At 37.0% G+C, this 19,398-nt stretch overlaps 1 protein-coding gene across 1 annotated transcript in view; it reads right to left on the reverse strand.

Annotated features, from left to right (window-relative positions):
• WDR78 (WD repeat domain 78) overlaps positions 1-19,398 on the reverse strand; it is a 105,299-nt gene that overhangs the window by 73,788 nt on the left and 12,113 nt on the right. Inside the window, 2 exon segments of the mRNA XM_003892020.5 lie at positions 1,000-1,184; positions 12,576-12,750. Of these exon segments, the coding sequence (XP_003892069.1) occupies positions 1,000-1,184; positions 12,576-12,750 (360 nt within the window).

Here is a 19,398-nt window from a genome sequence, read left to right on the forward strand (position 1 = left end):
GCCCATCAAAACAAGATGTAAAGTTTATTGGAATATTTTGTTTTACCAGGTACTGCTGTATTTTTGTAGGCAAATTCAGAGGCAAGCTCCAGAGAAGCATATAATTGCTGTGTATTATAAAATAAGAGAGAAATCAAACTCTAGGAAAACAGAGATTTGCATGGGAGAGGAGGGGAAAAAAGGGAAGCCACCTCTTCCCATAAAATGCAGCTCAAAAGAAGCCGAAGAAACCTGAAGAAAAATGTCTAATGGGAATTTGAAATTAATTGTATGTGATTTTAATCTCATCTTTTGGTTGCTCAGGAAGTCTTGAGTGAAATACATGTATTTTCCACAAATGTTTTGTTGTGAGTATATGGGAACTCTTAAGACATTAAGAACTCTGCATTTAATTTAAAACATGAGAGGAATGTAGAGATGGAACATTAGGATGATAATTAAAACTTCGGTGGCTCATGCCTGTAATCCCAGCATTTGGGGAGGCCTAGGCGGGTGGATCACCTGAGGTCAGGAGTTCAAGACCGGTCTGGTTAACATGCTGACACCCCGTCTCTATTAAAAATACAAAAAATTAGCCAGGCATGGTGGGGGGACACCTGTAATCCCAGCTACTCAGGAGGCTGAGGCAGGAGAATAGCTTGAACCCAGGAGGTGGAGGTTCCAGTGAGCCCAGATGGCACCACTGTACTCCAGCTTGGGTAACAAGAGTGAAACTCGTCAAAAAAAAAAAAAGGAAAGAAAAGGAAAAGGAAAAGGAAGGAAAGGAAAGGAAGAAGGAAGGAAGGAAGGGAAAGAAAAGAAAAGGAAGAGAAAGAAAGAGAGAGAGAGAGAAAGAAAGAAAGAAAGAAAGAAAGAAAAAGAAAGAAAAAGAAAGAAAGAAAGAGAGAGAGAAAGATTGGGAGACTGGAGACAACTGATATCTAAGATACATATGTGCAATTTAAATGGAAAGGCAATATATATGATAGAAAAAAGGAACTATATAATAGTATACTCTACCTTGTAAACTGCCCTAACATACTAGGATTTATTGTATTCTGATAAAGGCTATGGGAAGATATAAATTCTGGTCCAAGTGATCCTTCTTGTGATGTCAAGAGTTTATTTGGCTTTGCTGTACCAGTAAGTGGATCTGGATGGTAAAGAGGTCGAGGAGTAACATCAGTTCCATTTATGTCAAACACCTGTTAAAAATGGTTATTTAAAATGAAGTAACTAAAAAAGACAGGGCTTCTAAACAACAACTGCTAGAAAATAGAAACAAATATGGTAGAAAAAAGATAAGCATAATGTTCCTACAATAGGATAAACATGAAAAATTGGATGCTTTAAAATGTCATGCTTAGAAAGTTTCTTAACTATGCAAAAACTTTCTTAAAATTTTATTTGTGTTTTATCTACATATAATTAATATATATTAACTTTTGGAAAATCAGAAAGGTGGAAAGATAATTCATCCAGATTGTTAATATTTTGGTGCATGTAAATTGTTATGTAAACATTTTAAAGAAAACTCACTATTTTTCACTTAACATTTCATTAATAGGCATTTCCCTAGTTATTATATGCTTTTGGTTTATAGTTCTGCACCACAAAATGATTCAGTCAACAATGGATCACATATATGACAGTGGTACCATAACATTATAACAGAACTGAAAAGTTCCTATATCACCTAGTGACATCACAGTCATCATAATGTCATAGCACAACACATTACTCACGAATCTGTAAGTGATGCTCATATAAACAAACCTACTGCACTGCCAGTCATATAAAAGTATAGCAATACAATTATGCACAGTAAATATTTGATAATAATAAATTATGCTTCTGGTTTATGTGCTTACTAAACTTTTTATTATTTTAGAGTGTACTCCTTTCATTTATTAAAAAAAATAGTTAACTGTAAAACAGCCTCGATCAGGTCCTTCAGTGGGTACTCTAGAAGACGACATTGTTAAAAGAGATGACAGCTCTATGCATATTACTGCCCCAAAAAAACCTTCCAGTGAGACAAAATGTGGAGGCAGAAAACAGTGATATTGATACAGTCGAACTCCTTTTATATATTTATTCCCATTTTGATTTCCGTTTGGAGGGGGAGAATTTCCTATTCAAGTCCTTTGCACACATTGTATTGAGACTTTTTTATTATTGGTAACGGATGAGTCCTTTCAGTTGTATGAGCTGCGAATGTCTTCTTTCACTCTGTGGCTTCATTTTCTTTATGGTATATTTGATGAATATGAGCTTTTTTAACGTAGTCAAATGTATCATGTTTTCCATTATGGGTTGTGCTTTAGACGTCTCCTTTAAAAAAACATATCCAGCCCTGAAGTCCTATATGTTGCTTTTCATATTTAAGTATATAATATACCCACAATTAATTTTATATATAGGATAAGAAAGAAAGCCAATATATTTTTGTTTCATAAGAACACCCAATTGTCTCAACAAGAGTTTTTGAAAATCCTGTCCTTTCCCCATTACTCTGCAGTTCACATTTATTATAAAATAAGTGTTTATATGTATTCAGGTCATGCGAAGGCTCTCTAATTTGCTAATATTATGTGTTTTATTAAGCCTGGTATCTAGGAAAGCAAGTGCTTCCACTGAGTTTTTATGCAAGTATCTTGGCTATTTTTAGCCTCTAGCATTTCCATATAAATTTTAGAATTATCTTGAAAAGTTTCTGGAAAAAAAAAAACTTTAAAACTTGAGATTTTGATTAAAATTGCAAAGAATCTATAAATCAAAATTTAGGATAATTGATCTTAAAATATTGTTTTCTATGCACACATGTCTATATCTCCTTTTGTTTTGGTCCTCTTTAATGTCTTCCAATAAACTTCTATGGTTTAGAAATATTGGTATATGCATCTTTTGTTATATTTTTCCACAAGTGCTTGATAAATCTTAGTGCTATTATAAATTGTATCATTTTAAAATGTCTAATTTCTGGATGGGCACAATGGCTCAATCCCTGTAATCCCAGCGCTCTGGGAGGTCAAGGCAGAAGGACTACTTGAGGCTACGAGTTCGAGACCAGCCTGGACAACACAGCAGAATCTCGTCTTTACCAAAAATTTGAGAAAATTAGCTGGGAATGGTGGCACACACCTGTAGCCCATGCTACATGGGAGGTTAAGGCAAGAGGATTGCTCAAGCCCAGGAATTTGAGGATATAGTGAGCTATGATTGTGCCACCACACTTTCAGTCTGCACGATCAGAGCAAGACTCATCTCTAAAAAATTTTTTTTCAAATAAAAAAAATCTAATTGTTGAACTATTTGTTGCTAGTAAATATTCAATCTACAAATATTCAATGTTTTCTTTCTTCCTTTCCAATTCTTATACATCCCATTTCATTTTGTCACCAATTTGAACTGACTTCCAAGAATGTTGGATTAAAGGGGGCTCTTTTTTGAAATGCTTCACCATTTGATATGATCACTACTGTAGGATTTTATAGGTAGCCTAAATAAGATTTTTAAAGTTCCTTGTGATTCTCAGTTTCGTAAGAATTTTTAAAATCATGAATATTAAATGTTATCAGATACTTTGTCTATATTGAAATGATCACATGCTTTTTTACCACATTAAGCTGTTAATGTGGTAAATTACACTAAGGGTTTTTAAATGTTAAACCAATCTTGATTTCTTGACACAGACCAAGCTTCCTTATGATGTATTAGGCATTTTTTTGTTGTTGTGGTTACTGAACTTTATTGAATAATATTTTATTGAGGATTTCTCTATGCTTGCAAGTGAAATTGGAATATAATATTTGTTTCTCATACTGTATTCAGGTTTTAATATCAAGGTAATGCTAGCCTCATAAAATGAGTTCTGGAATATACCCACTTTCAGTGTTCTGTTTTCATCTATGTGTGTTTGACACATACCACAATTGAAGTCATCTGAATCTGGAATTATCTTTTTTTTTTTTTTTTTTGAGACGGAGTCTCGCTCTGTCGCCCAGGTTGGAGTGCAGTGGCACAATCTCAGCTCATTGCAAGCTCCGCCTCCCGGGTTCACGCCATTCTTCTGCCTCAGCCTTCCGAGTAGCTGGGACTACAGGCGCCTGCCACCACGCCCGGCTAATTTATTTATTTTTTTTGTATTTTAGTAGAGACAGTGTTAGCCAGGATGGTCTCGATCTCCTGACCTCGTGATCCACCCATCTCGGCCTCCCAAAGTGCTGGGATTACAGGTGTGAGTCACCGCGCCCGGCCTGGAATTATCTTTGAAGGAAGGTTTTTAAATCACTCACATAAATTTCTTTAATAGTTTCCAGTTTTCAATTTTTGTTTGTCTGCTTTGCTAAAGTGTAATTTTTTAAAAGGTTTTTTATATTTTACTTAAATTTTCAAAATTCAAAATTGGAATATGATAACATAATATGCATTAATTTGCTTTTTAAATTGCTTTTAATATGTACAATTCAATAGTTTTAAATATATTCACATATATGTGCACTAAAATTAATTTTGGAAACTTTTTACACTTCAAGAAAATACTCTGTGTCCATTATGATCCCTGCTATGGTTTAAGTGTGTGCACCAAAAGTTCATGTGTTGGAAATGTGGTCCCAATGCAGCAGTGTTGAGAGCTTCGACTTTGGGAGGTGACTGTGTAATGAAAGGTTGTCCTCACAAATGGATTAATCCATTCATGGATTAATGGATAAATGGGTTATCAAGGGAGTGGTTTAGTTATCACAAAAGAAGTCTGTTACGAAGGCCAGTTTCCCTCTCTCATAAACTCCCCTCACCACGCGATACCCTGCACCACCTTAGCTCTCTGCAGAGTCCCCACTAGCAACAAGGCCCTAACCAGATGTGGTTCCTTGACCCTGGACATCCTAGCCTCCAGAACTATAAGAAACAATATTCTTTTGTTTATAAAGTACCCAGTATCAGGTATTCATTTACAGAAACAGAAAACAAACTAAAAAAATTAATACCAAGAAGTGGGACTAATAACAAACACCTGAAAATGTAGAAGTGGCTTTGGAACTGAGTAATGGATAGAGGCTAGAAGAACTTGGAGAAGCAGTCTAGAAAAAGGCTGCATTGCCATAAACAGCATTAAGGGTGATTCTGGTGAGGGCTCAGAAGAGCAGACTAAAGAAAGTCTGAATCTTTTTAATTGCTTCAGTGGTTGTGAACAGAATACTGGTAGAATTAGGAACAGTAAAGACTTCTGATGGGGTCTCAGACAGAAATGAGAAATTCTTATTAGAAACTAGAATAAACGCTGTCTTTGTTATAAAGTAGTAAAGAACTTGGCAGAATTTATGGAAGCCAAAATTTAAGCATGACAAACTAGGATACCCGGTAAAAGAAATATTAATATCTAAGCAAAGTGTTCAAGATGCTGCATGGTTGCTTTTGCTTACTTACAGTGAGATTTGAGAACAAAGGGATGAGATTTAAAAAAAAAAAAAAATTTATAATCAAAAGGGAAGCAAAGCAGAAAGATTTGGAAAAGTCTTAGCCTGGATGTAAAGAATGAACCAAGGGTGTGGCCCAGAGACCATTTGCAAAGGAGTTTAGTACAGATGGAAGGAATCATTAAGACAGTGGAAGAAGACTCCAAAAGTGTTTCAACGATTTTCTAGGTGGCTCATCCCAACACAGGCCCAGAGATCTAGGAGGGCAGAATGGTTTCAGGGGACAGACCCTGAGTGCCCTTCAAGAGCTCACTACCCAGGACTACCTTGGGTCCCCAAATTTTGGCAAGGAGTCAGCCACCCCAGCTGTGGCACAAGTGACCCCCATTGGGGCTATACCCACTACTCCAGAAGATGTGAATCATAAGCCTTGGCAGCATCCACATGGCATTAATTCTGCAGGCTTACAGAAAGCAAAAGCTGTGGAGGAATTAAGATCCATCTTAATTCCAATGGATGTATCAGATGGCCTGGGAGTCTATGCAGAGATTATCACAGGGGCAAAACTACTGTAGAAGTCCCCTAAAGGGTAATGCCTAGTGGAGACATGGGAGCAGGATTGCCACAGGACCCCAGAACTGCAGAGCTATCAGCCTGCAAAGCCAGCCTGGGAAAGCTGTAGTGTAGACTGACCCCAGCAAAGTCATAGAGTCAGGGATGCCCAAGGCCTTGGGGGCCCAATCCCTGCACCAGTGTGTCCAGAAGGCAGTACATGGAGTCAAAAGATATTATTCTCCAGCTTTAAGGTTTAATGTTTGCTCTGCTGAGTTCAGACTTTTTTGGGACCTATGACTTCTGGCCTATTCTCCCTCTCAGAATGGGAATGTATACCCCATGTCTGTTCAACCATTGTATCTTGGAAGTAAGTAGCTTGTTTTGATTTCACAGGCTCACAGGTAAGACTCTGGGCTTTTGAGTTGATGTTGGAATGATTTAAGGCATTGGGGCTATTGGGATGGAATGAATGTGTTTTACATGTGAGAAGGATGTGAATTTGGGGGCCAAAGGCAGAAAGTTATGGTTTAAATGTGTCTCTAAGTTATGCTGGAAACTTGGTCCTTAATGCAATAGTATTGAGAGGTGGGACTTTTGGGAGGTGACTGGATCAAGGGATTAATCCATTCATGGATGAATGGGTCAGTAGGTTACCAAGGGAGTGGATTAGTTATCATGAGAGGGGTCTGTTATAAAAGCCAGTTTCTCCATCTCTTGTGAGCACTCCTCACCATGTAATATCCTGCTCTACCCCAGGACCCTGCAGAGAGTCCTCCACTAGCAAGGAGATCCTCACCAGATGTGTCCACTTGACCCTGGACTTCTCAGCCTTGAGAAATGTCAGAAATACATTTCTTTGCTTTATAAATTACCCAGTATTGAGCATTCAGTTACATCATAACAACAGAAAACATATTAAGATAGTCCCCCAACATCTCTGCTCCCAGCCCCAGGCCACCACGAGTATCTTCATGTCTCTATAGACCTCCCTATTTGGGAGTTTGATAGTGAATGGAATCATATACTGTGCAGTATTTTGTGACTGGCTTGTCTCACTTAGCATATTTTCAAGATTCATGCATCAGTGCTTCATTCCTTTTTATGGTTGAATAATATTCTATTGTATGGCTATACAACATTTTCTTTAGCCACTTTTCCATTGACAGACATTTGAGTTGTTTCCACCTTTTGTCTACTACGAATAATGCTACTAGAAACATTTGTGTATACCTTTTTGTGTAGAAATATATTTTATTTCTCTTGGGTGTATATACCTAGGAGGAGGATTGCTGGTTCATATGGTAACACTGTTTAACCTCTTGAGGAACTTCCAAACTATTTTACAACATGGCCAATTTATATTCCCACAAGCAGTGTATGAGAGTTCTGCTTTCTTCACTTCTAACACTTGTTATGTTACTCTTTGATTCTAGCCATCTTAGTGGGTATAAAGTGAATATATCATTGTGGGCTTGATTTCGATTTCTCTAACTATGTCCACCATATTTTCATATGTTTTTTGATCATTTGTATTTTCTTAAGAAACGAACATTCAGATTGTATGATCAATATTCAATTATTTGTCTTTATTAATGAATTATAAGAGTTCTTTATATATGATGCAAGCTCTTATCAGATACATGTTTCACAAGTATTTTCTATTTCTGTGGGTTATCTTTTCACTCTGTATATGTTTTTGATACAAACATTTAAAAATTTTCATAAGGTCAAATTTGTCTACTTTTTCTTTTGTTACGTATGCTTTGAGTGTCACATATAAGAAGCCTATGCCAAATCCAAGGTCATAAAAATTTACCCCTATGTTTTCTTCTAAGAGTGTTACAGTTTTAGCTCTTTGAATTAGCTTGAAAATATGAGGCAAGGGTCTAAGTTCATTCTTTTCCAAGTGTCAATCCAGTTATCCTGGCACAATTTGTTCAACAGAATATCCTTTCCCCAGTGAATGATCTTGGCACTCATAAAAAATCAGTGGACTTTAGGTAAATGGGTTTATTTCTGAACTCTCAATTGTATCCCATTGATCTACGTATCTATCTTTGTGCCAACAACAAATTATTTTGATTACTATTGCTTCGTAAATTTTGAAACAGCGAAGTGTGAATCGTCCTACTTTGTTCTTTTTCAGGATGATTTTGGCTCTGCTGGGTCCCCTGTGATCCCATATGGATTTTATTTTATTTTATTTTTGAGACAGTTTTGCTCTTGTTGCCCAGGCTGGAGTGCAATGGTGCAATCTTGGCTCACTGCAACTTCTGCCTCCCAAGTTTAAGCGATTCTACTGTCTCTGCCTCCCAAGTTCAAGCAATTCTCCTGCCTCTGCCTCCCGAGTACCTGGGATTACAGGCATGCGCCACCACACCCGGCTAACTTGGTATTTTTAGTAGAGATGGGGTTTCACCATGTTGTTCAGGGTGGTCTCGAACTCCTGGTCTCAGGTCATCCACCCACCTTGGCTTCCCAAAGTGCTGGGATTACAGGCATGAGCCACTGCTCCTGGCCCCATATGAATTTTAGAATCAGTTGTCAGTTTGTAGAAAGAAGTCAGTTGGAATTCTGATAACAATTGTGTTAAGTTTACAGATCAGTTTGGGGAGTATAACAATCTTAACAATAGTAGGTCTTTTGATCATGACCATGGGATACTTTCCCATTTAATTAGATCTTATTTAATTTCTTTCAATAATGTTTTACAGTTTTCAGAGCATACATTTTGCACTTCTTCTATTACATTTATTCGTAAGTATTTTACTGTTTTTGATGCTATTGAGAAATAAATTATTCTTAATTTTCAAATGGTTCTATGCACACGTCTAGAAATACAATTTATTTGTATATTGATCATGTATCTGGCAACCTTACAAAACTCATTTGCAAATCCAAATATTTTTTATTTCCTTCCTTCTGCTTATTTCATGTTATTTTGTGTTATTCACTCTTTTTTTTTTTTTTCCAGTTTCTTCAGTTGGAAGGGTAAGTTATTTGAGGTCTTTCTTCTAATACAAATGTATTATCTATAAATTTCCCTCTAAGCAGTGCTTTAGCTGTATCCCATAAGCTTTGGTATGTTGTGTCTTGATTATCTATCATCTCGGAGTATTTTCTGATTTTCCTTTTAATTTCTTCTTTTATTGATTATTTACATATCACTATCACAATAGTACATTATTTCTATTAGTGAATATTTTTCTAATGTAGATTGTAATTTCATTAATGATGTTTCATTACATTTTAAGGTTGAATTTTTTCTTTCCTTTTTTCTTTTGAGACAGGATATAGCTCTGTCATTCAGGCTAGAGTGCAGTAGCACGATCATAGCTCACTGTAGTCTTGAAATTCTGGGTTCAAGTGATTCTCCTGAGCATCTGTGACTACAGGCTCTTGCCACCACACCTGGCTAATTTATTTTTTCATCTTCTTATAGAGATGGGGTCTTGCTATGTTGTTCAGGCTGGCCTCAAACTCCTGACCTCAAGCAATCCTCCTGCCTCAGCCTCCCGAAGTGCTGAGCCTGGCGTCAAGTAATCTTCCTGCCTCAGCTTCTCAAAGTGCTGAGATTACAGGTGTGAGCCACCATGCCTGGCCCTACAATACCATTTTTCACAGTGGCCACACCATTTCACAATCCACCAACAGTATGCAAGGGTTTCAATTTCTCCATGTCTTACCAACACTTTTTATTTTAATAGTAGCCGTCATAATGGGTATGAAGTGGTGTCTTACTGTGATTTTGATTTGCATTTCCTAATGCTTAGTGATGTTGAGTATCTTTTCCTGTGTTTGTTGGTTATTTGTGCATCTTCTTTGTAAAAATATCTAATCAAGTTCTTTGCCCATTCTTTTAATTGGGCTGTTTCTTTGTTGTTAATTTGTAGTTATTTACATATTCTGGTTATTAGCACCTTATCAAATACATAATTTGCAAATATTTTCTACCATCCTGTGGGTTTTTTCACTCTGTTAACGTCTTTTGATAGACAGAAGTTTCTAATTTTAATGTAGCCCTATATTTTTTCTTTAGCTGCATATGCTTTTGGTGTCATATGCAAGAAATTGTTGACAAATAATTTCTTTTCCCTGTTTTCCACTAGGAGTTTTATAGAGTTAGCTCTTATTTGGGGTCTTTGATCCATTCTGAGTTTATTTTTGTAGATGGTATAAGGTAAGGATCCAACTTCATTCTTTTTCATGCGGATATCCAGTTGTCCCAACAAGATTTGTTGACAAAACTGTCTTTTCTCCATTGTACAGTCTTGGCTTCTTTGTCAAAACCATTTGACCATATATGTGAAATTTTATTTCTGGGTCATTCCATTCCATTGGTCTATACTGTATGTTTGTCTTTATTCTACTACCACCCTGTTTTGATTACTACAGATTTGTAATAAGTTTTAAAATCAGGAAGTATGAGACTTCCAACTTTGTTCTTGTTATTCAAGATTGTTTGGGCTATTTGCATCTCTTGATATTTCATATACGTTTTAGGATAAGTTTTTCTACTTCTGAAAAAATATCACTGGGATTTTGGTAGGGAATGTATTGAATCTGTAAGTCACTTAGGTAGTATTGACATCCTAACACTGTTATGCCTTCCAATCTACGAACAAGAAATGTTTTTTCCGTTTACTGGTGTATTCTTTCCTTTCTTTTGTGTTTTGTAGTTTTCAGTATACAAATCTTTGGCCTCTTGGTTAAATTTATCCCTAAGTATTTTATTATTGTTGATGCTATTGTAAATGCAATCTTTTTCTTAATTTCCTTTTTGGAAATTCATTGTTACGAATGCAACTAATTTGTGTTGTTGATTTTCTATCCTGCAACTTTGCAGAATTCATTTTTTAGTTGTGTGTGTGTCTGTGTAATTTTTACAGTTTTCTACACATAAGATCACATCAGAGAGAACTTTACTTCTTCCTTTCCGATTTGGGTGCCTTTTATTTATTTAATTTGAGACAGAGTGTGGTGCTATCTCTGCTCACTGCAACCTCTGCCTGCCAGTTTCAAGTGATTCTCCTGCCTCAGCCTCCCAAGTAGCTGGGATTACAGGCACCTGCCATGACAGGTGGCTGATTTTTTTGTATTTTTAGTAGAGACAGGGTTTTACCATGTTGGCCAGGAGGGTCTCAAACTCCTGATCTCAAGTGATCCGCCCGCCTTGGCCTCCCAAAGTGCTGGGATTAAAGGCGTGAGCCACCATGCCCACCTGGATGCCTTTTATTTCTTTTTCTTGCCCAATTGCCCTGGCTAGGACTGCCACTACTATGTTGAAGAGAAGTGGTAAAAGCAGGCATCCTTCTTTTGTTCTTGGACGTTAGGAGAGATGCTTTCAGTCTTTCACCATTGGAGAAAATATACATGTATAATAAATATTTTCACCATTGGAGAAAATAATTTTTTATATATATAAATAAATGAAATATACTTTATTTGTATACACATGCATATATATTTATATGCGTGTATTCATATATATGTATATGTATATATATACAAGTAAGTGAAATACATACGTGCAAATATATCGTATTTGTTTAATAAAATGAGGGTTTAGTTTTCCACCATTATATATAAAGGTACTATAAACATTCATGTAGTAGTGTTTATACAAACATATACTTTCTTTTCTCTTGGTAAATACCTAGACATGGAATAGCTGGATGATATAGTAGGTATATGTTAACACTTAATAAGTTGACGAATAATTGTTTTCTATTTTCCATGTCTACCAGCCATGTGAGAGTTTTAGTTCCTCCACATACTTGTCAATACTTGATATGATCAGTCTTTTAATTTTAGCCATTCTAATAGCTACGTAGCAGTGTTGTATGGTTTTTAATTAATACTGATCATCTTTTCATGTGCTCCCATGCTATCTGTTTATCTATTCTGGTGAAGTGTTAGCTCAAACATTTTGCTAATTTTTAAAAATTGGGTTGTCTTAATATTGCTTTGAAGGTTGTTTATACGTTTTAGTTATAAGTACTTTATCAAAATATGCTTTGTAAATAATTTTCCCCAGTGTGTCACATTTCTTTGTATTCTGTTATCAATGTCTTTGACAGAGAAAAAGTTTTAATTTTGATGAAGTCCAACTTACGAATTTTATCTTTTATGGACTCTTCTTTTAATGTCCCATCTAAACAAATGCTGAACCCATTCAAAGTTATATATTATATGCTTTTCTGTATATATGTTATCATTTGATTAAAAGTTTAAAAGAGTTAATTCTTAATTATAAATCTTCTAATGAGGCACAATAACTGACTTTATGACAAATAATTTTATTATATTTTCAAGACTATATTGCTGACAACAATGAAAGATATTGTAACATATATAATTAATACCATAAGCAAATAGTTCTTAAGGTCATGAATAGACTTTTCTCATTCCACTCTAATATTCTTCTTATCAATAACTAGTTATAGAGCCAAGTGTCAGTATTATGTTGTATGGAATAATATGTGGTAGAAATTAACAAAATCTGTTTCAAAATTACAAGTGAGTGATTATCTGAAAGCAGCATATTTTCTATCTTTAACATTTCAATTGAGTTTTTCATGGTGCCATTTTCAGATAAACTCAGAATTCTAAGAATATTACCTGCATTGTCTTTATACTGAGATTTGTTTTGTCTGCAGTTTTCAATTCAGGTGGAATAAGCACGGTTTTGGACACAGCCATTCTGCTTTGATTTGCACCAGTATATCCTTTCCCTGAAGTTGCTTTCATTGTAGCAAAAAAGCTAATAGACTTCTTTGGTTGTGTGGCAATGTTCCTGTATAAGGAAATTAAAATATAATGCAAAGGATTCAAGATTGAAAAGAAAAATCAACCAACAATAAAAAGTAGACTTTCATTTAAAAACATGTGAACAATCTAAACATATAACAAGAAATAATGATAGCTACTTGAAATCTTATTATGTATAAACATAATTCTAAAGAGTTGGCACATATTACATCACTTTCTCCTCACAATTCCAAGAGGTTGCTATTAATGTTATTTTATATAAAGTCACAGAGGCTTTAAGGGGAAACATTCCTACAATGGTTGAGATTTGAACCCAGGTAGTCAGATCCTAAGTCCATGCTGACTTCTCTGGGTCTTAGTTTCTTTGTCTGCAAAATGAGGATAATAATAGTACTTAACTTATAGGTTATTATGAGGATTAAAAAAATTAATTTTTGTATTGTGGTTAGGAAGTTCCTGGCACATAGTAAGCACACATGAGTGTGTAGTGCAGTTACATAGGCAGATTTAAACACGATTAATAAAGCCTGAGAAAGAATAGTGTGTTTCTTCCTGAATTATATACTACTTTTCTTTTCTCTTTTTTTTTTGAGACAGAGTCTCGCTCTGTCACCCTGGCTGGAGTGCAGTGGCGTGATCTCGGCTCAATGCAACCTCCACCTCCTGGGTTCAAGTGATTCTTCTGCCTTAGCCTCCCAAGTAGCTGGGACTACAGGCATGCAGCACCATACCTGGCTAATTTTTGTATTTTTAGTAAAGATGGGGTTTCACCATGTTGGCCAGGCTGGTCTCAAACTCCTGGTCTCGTGATCTGCCCGCCTCAGCCTCCCAAAGTGCTAGGATTATAGGCATGAGCCACCGTGCCCTTTTTAATAAGAAGAGAAGTTACAATCAAAATATTTATATCCATGAAAAAATATTTTTTCACTTTTGGATTTACCCTGTCAATTCCTTAAGACAAGGACTTACCTTATCATTTTATCCCTTCTAGTACTCTGTAATATGGATTTCTATAAAATGGGGATGATCCTCCCTGACATTATAAAAAAGAAATATGCTGCCAAAGAAAACATTTTAAATAATACATTTACTTTTTAAATCATAAAAAATCAGACAAGAATAAATATGTTTAAATAACGATCAATCCAGTTTTCATATTTTATTTTTCTTCATAGCATTTATCGTTACTTGACATTTTGTTGTTCACCCCTCTAGAGAATGTAAGCATGTTTAGGGCAGGAACTTGGTCTTGTTCACTGCTATATCCCTAGCACCCAGCACAATGCCTAGTATACCATGGACATTTTAATATTTTAAAAATATATGAGTGAATGAATTCCACTTGTGCACTATTTCAATTTACATTTAAGTATCCTACCCTATTCTCCTTCTGTCTATAAGAACTTAACCCCTAACATCTCTTTAAAAAAAAAAAAAGTAACAATCATGTAAAAACTCCTTCAAATTATTTTGCCACCTCCTTTAAATTCTTCTCCCACCTCCCACAAACTCACTTACCTCTTTTTTTCCTTTCTCAGTAAGAGTTGCCATTCTTATCTAAGACTAACCTTTTATGTGAACTCTGAAACCTGTCACTGGTGTCTCAGGGACACTTCTCCATCCATAATTCCACGTCTCCTATCTTATTTTTTTCTGTCTTTTCCCTGTGAGCACAAAATTATGCCCCAATCATCTCCTCAACTTAAAAATCCTTCCTTTAACTATGTCTTCCTCTACCTATTACTATCTCTCTCCTTCCTTTCACAGTCCAACTTCTTAAAATGTTAGTCAGTAATACTGCCTACTACATGACTCCTCTTTTTGCTCTGTAACTACAATCTAGCTTCACTGTTTCTTCTTCAGCTGACCATTCCTTCTTAAAATTGACTTCTCAGATTCGTTTCTCTCATACCTTAGCCTATTCTTCAACCTCCTTGAGACCTCTAATTTCCTGACCTTTCCATTTCTACCAAATAATCAGAACATTTTAGATTTCTCTTTTCTCTATTAATCTTGAATCCACAATTTATCAATTGAATCACTCTTTTGCCATTACCTTCAACTCTCTCATTCTCTTCCTTCTTAACATTTTGCCCTACTATCCTTACAAAATCTGGTCCTTCCATTCCCTTTTCCTTTGAGCTCCCCTTTTACAGATTATGTTTAGGCTCAAATCTTAGTTATGTGATTTCTCACTATATACACTATCCCTGAGTAAATTCCATGGTTTCAATGACCACATGTACTCTACTTTCTTATGGCATTTACTTTTCTCTTCTATCATCCTCTGAAGACTTCATATCCTAAGTCACTGGCTCTATCTCTAATAGCTACTTCTGGCATAATTCTTGAGCATTTCAATGTCCATGAAGGTAATCCTTCAAATACCCTGGCCTCTTAGCTCCTTGAAATCTTCTCACATAAATAACTTTACCTGCCTTGCTACTTCAGACACTTACTCCCATAGTCATACATGTGGCTTTTCTCTTTAGTAAGGTCAATCAGCACTTCCTATTTTTCCAGCATACCCTCTCAAACTCCAATCCTTCAACAATCCTTCGACCCTATTATGACCTTCAGGCCCTTGATTCTACCATGCTTTATTCCTGTACCATCTTTCTCATGCCATCTCTTCCCTCTTGAGGTTATGATTAGTTACTTTAATTGATAGTTAATTATTATAATCATTCTTTTTTTTTTTTTTTTTTTGAGACGGAGTCTCGCTCTGTCGCCCAGGCTGGAGTGCAGTGGCCAGATCTCAGCTCACTGCAAGCTCCGCCTCCCGGGTTCCCGCCATTCTCCTGCCTCAGCCTCCCGAGTAGCTGGGACCACAGGCGCCGCCACCTCGCCCGGCTAATTTTTTGTGTTTTTAGTAGAGACGGGGTTTCGCCGTGTTAGCCAGGATGGTCTCGATCTCCTGACCTTGTGATCCGCCCGCCTCGGCCTCCCAAAGTGCTGGGATTACAGGCTTGAGCCACCGCGCCCGGCCAATCATTCTTTACTTACATTCTCACCATAACTTTCCCTTCATTTCAGCATACTTGCTGGCAAAACCAAAATCGTGGTTATTTCCAATTATCCTCTTACTTTGAGCCTATACCTGTATATTAACCATGTTTATAGTGTATGTAAATTTGATGCTGTAACATCTGACCTACATGCATGGGTCAAACACATGCCCTATTCTGGAAAACCTGATGCTATGCCTAAGTTACCTTGTCTTGGCCTCCAGCCTCTGTTCTTGCCTTCCATCCTCTTTCCTAAGAGAAGTCCTCCTCCCAGGAATGCACTTGTCAAATGCAAACCAAACAATCAAGAATCCACACCATTATGGGGCTTTCACCCTCTGTGCCACTATACCTGTCCCAATCACCCCAAGGCCAAATGTCATACCAAGAGGGGCAGCTCCTGTGCTCCAGAACCCATTGAAATTATTCAAAGTAGCTAAACCTAAAGTTGTCTACACTGCCTCATTACTTCTGGGTAGTCCCCTGTGGTGTGGTGGGCCCCCTCTTCCTTGGAACTGTGAATAACAAACTATTTTTTCAATGGCAATGACTTCCTGATCTATTAGACTAACTATAACCTAAATTTTATAATAATACACTATATTTTAACTCAACCTGTGCAGCTAAATGAAACTGGAAGAAAAATACCCAACTGTGACGACAGGACTCACTTTAAATTATGGATCATTATTTAAATCAGAGTCCTTAATGTGCCAGCAATCTGTATTTTCTCGGTCCATGTTTTACTACACTCTTTAAGGCTATCTTATACCTTCTCTTTCTTCAAATATGAAAACCTCCTCTCACATTTTCACTCTCAGCCATCTGAATGAGAACACTGAAACAATCTGGTAACTTCTACATGCTCGCACTGTCACATCTATGCACTTACCTATATCTGTGCCTATATTCTCTGTTTCTTTCTTGTTACTCTGAATGAATTCTCTATTATTACAGTTTAGGTCACTCCCTCTACATGCATACTAGATTCCATTTCTTTTCTGCCTATTCAAGGACATTGCTCTAGCAGCTCTCTCTCTGCATCATAAGTTTTTCTCTCTCTATTAGATTATTACCTTCAGCATGTAAACAAACTGTTATTTCTCCCATCTTAAACAAACAAACAAAAAACACTTCTCTTTACTTCATCTGTCTCTCCAGCTATCAATCATTCATGTTTCCTTTAATTATAGCAACCCCTTGGGAAAAATTTCCTATTTATTGTTTCCTCTTCTCTCTCTCTCCACACACACACACACACACACACAGAGTCTCTCTTGAGAAGTCTGATCAAGCTTTTGCCCTTATCATTCCATCAAAAGGATTATTACCAAGGTCCAATCACCTCCACAATACTAACTCTAATAATGGTCATTTCAAGTGTTTTCATCTTTCTTACCTGCAGCATTTGACCCAGCTGTTCATTCTTTTCTTTTTTTTTTTTTTTCTTTTTTCTTTTTTTTAACTTGGATCGCAGGCCATTCTCTTTGCTTGGTTTTCCTCCTCCCTTTTCTGTGGCAATCATCCTTGCACTTCTCTTTTCTATTTACATTCATAGTCTGGGAACTCATCTAATGCCATGATTTAAACGTAATCTATACAAAAATTATTCCCAAATATATGTATATCTCTAACTAGACCTCTCCTCTATCTGCTTGCCTACTAGACACCACTAACTGAAACTTAGCATGTCCAAAACTAAGTTCCTGACATTAACCTCCACCACCACCACCACATCACCCTCACCCCATCCAGCAAATCCACTCCTCTAAAACTCTTCCCTATTTTTGTTAAAGGCAACTTTACTCTTCCAGTTGCTTGGGTGAAAAAAAATTTCAAAATACATCTGGAATCCATTCATTTGTCACCACTCTTGTTGCTACCATCCTGGTCCAAACACTATCCTATCTCTCTTGGATTACTGCAGTAGCCTTTTGCTTCATCTTCCTACTTAACCTGGATCCCCTGAAGTTTATCCTCCACATAACAACCACAACGACCTTTTTAAAATACATATAAGGGTTGGGCACAGTGACTCATGCCTGTAATCCCAGTACTTTGGAAGATTGAGGCAGGAGGATTGCTCGAGGTCTGGAGTTCAGGGTTATACTGAGCTATGATTACGCCACTGTACTCCAGCCTGGGCAACAGGGTGAGACCCTGTCTCTAAAAAATATAGAAAAATAAGATAAAATAAAATAAAATAAAATAAAAATAAAATATGACTACTCGAAATCCTTCATTTACCATCCCATTCAGAATAAAAGCCTAAGTCCTTACTATGACTTTAAAAGTCTTACATGCATACAGCTAGGCCTCTGATTTCATCTTTAGTGATCTCTTCCTTGTTTACCCTGCTTCAGCCACAGTGGCATCTTTTATATTCATGCTGGGCACATTTTCCTATCAAAGACTTGAATTTATGTTTCCTTTGCCTGAAATGCTCTTTCTCATACAGGTACATGCTTAGCATCCTCACTTTCTTTAGGTCTTTAATGAAAAACTACCCTCTCCTCACCTGCCCTAATCACCCCATGGCCAAATACCAGAACAACAGGGGCAGCCCCTGTGCCTCAGGCCTTCCCTGGCTTCCCTTTCTAAAGTGTCAAAGTTCTCTCTCAAGTACTTCATTATCTTCTTGCCTTATTTTTCTCCTTAGAACTTTTTACTATCTAACATAGTGTATCTTTAACTTATGTATCTTGTGAATCAGTTATCGCTTCCCCTTGGAATCTAAGTTCCGTGAGGGTAGGAACTTTAGGCTCTTTTATTCCCTGTTGTATCCCTAATGCTTACAACAGTACCTGAGTGTGGAAAAAACATAAACTGTTTTTGCTCTGCTCTCATACCACAACAATCAATACAGATTTCTGTGGCCAAATGTGTAGCATTTCTCCCCACATGCCATCTGGGTGTCCTCCAATTCAATTCCAGCACCATCTACCTGAAGATAGTCTCAGATCCTACAGGCAGAGAGCTCAGTCCCATAAGACTACCTCTGACTTTGAATGGCAGTTGAAAAAAATAGGTTGTGGCCTGTTTCTGAATGACCTGCTATAAAATCAGGGTTCTGTCCAAACAACTTGACCTTACTGTTTTAGCCTAGCCCTCATGTCTGCGTGCCGCGGCTGCCACTGCTTTAATACTGTTAGAGGCCCTAAAAATCACAAAATATGCTCAACTCTCTACAGTTCTCATAACTTCCAAAATCTATTTTCTTCCCCCAACCATCGCTCAGGACAATGCTTATGCTGACAAGTTAGCTAAAAAAGCAACTAGCGTTCCAACTTTTATCCCTCACGGCAGTTTTCCTCCTTCACATCGGCCGCTCCCACCTACTCCCCTGCTGAAAGTTCCACCTATCAATCTCTTCCCACACAAGGCAAATGGTTCTTAGACCAATGAAAATATCTCCTTCCAGCCTCACAGGCCCATTCTATTCTGTCATCATTTCATAACCTCTTCCATGTAAGTTACAAGCCGCTAGCCCGTCTCTTAGAACCTCTCATTTCCTTTCCATCATGGAAATCTATCCTAAAGGAGATCACTTCTCAGAGTTCCATCTGCTATTCTACTTCCCCTCAGGGATTGTTCAGGCCCCCTCCCTTTCCTACACATCAAGCTCGAGGATTTGCCCCTGTCCAGGACTGGCAAATTGACTTTAC

Source organism: Papio anubis, chromosome 1, assembly GCF_008728515.1.
Source record: "Papio anubis isolate 15944 chromosome 1, Panubis1.0, whole genome shotgun sequence".
NCBI classification, from domain to species: Eukaryota; Metazoa; Chordata; class Mammalia; order Primates; family Cercopithecidae; genus Papio; species Papio anubis.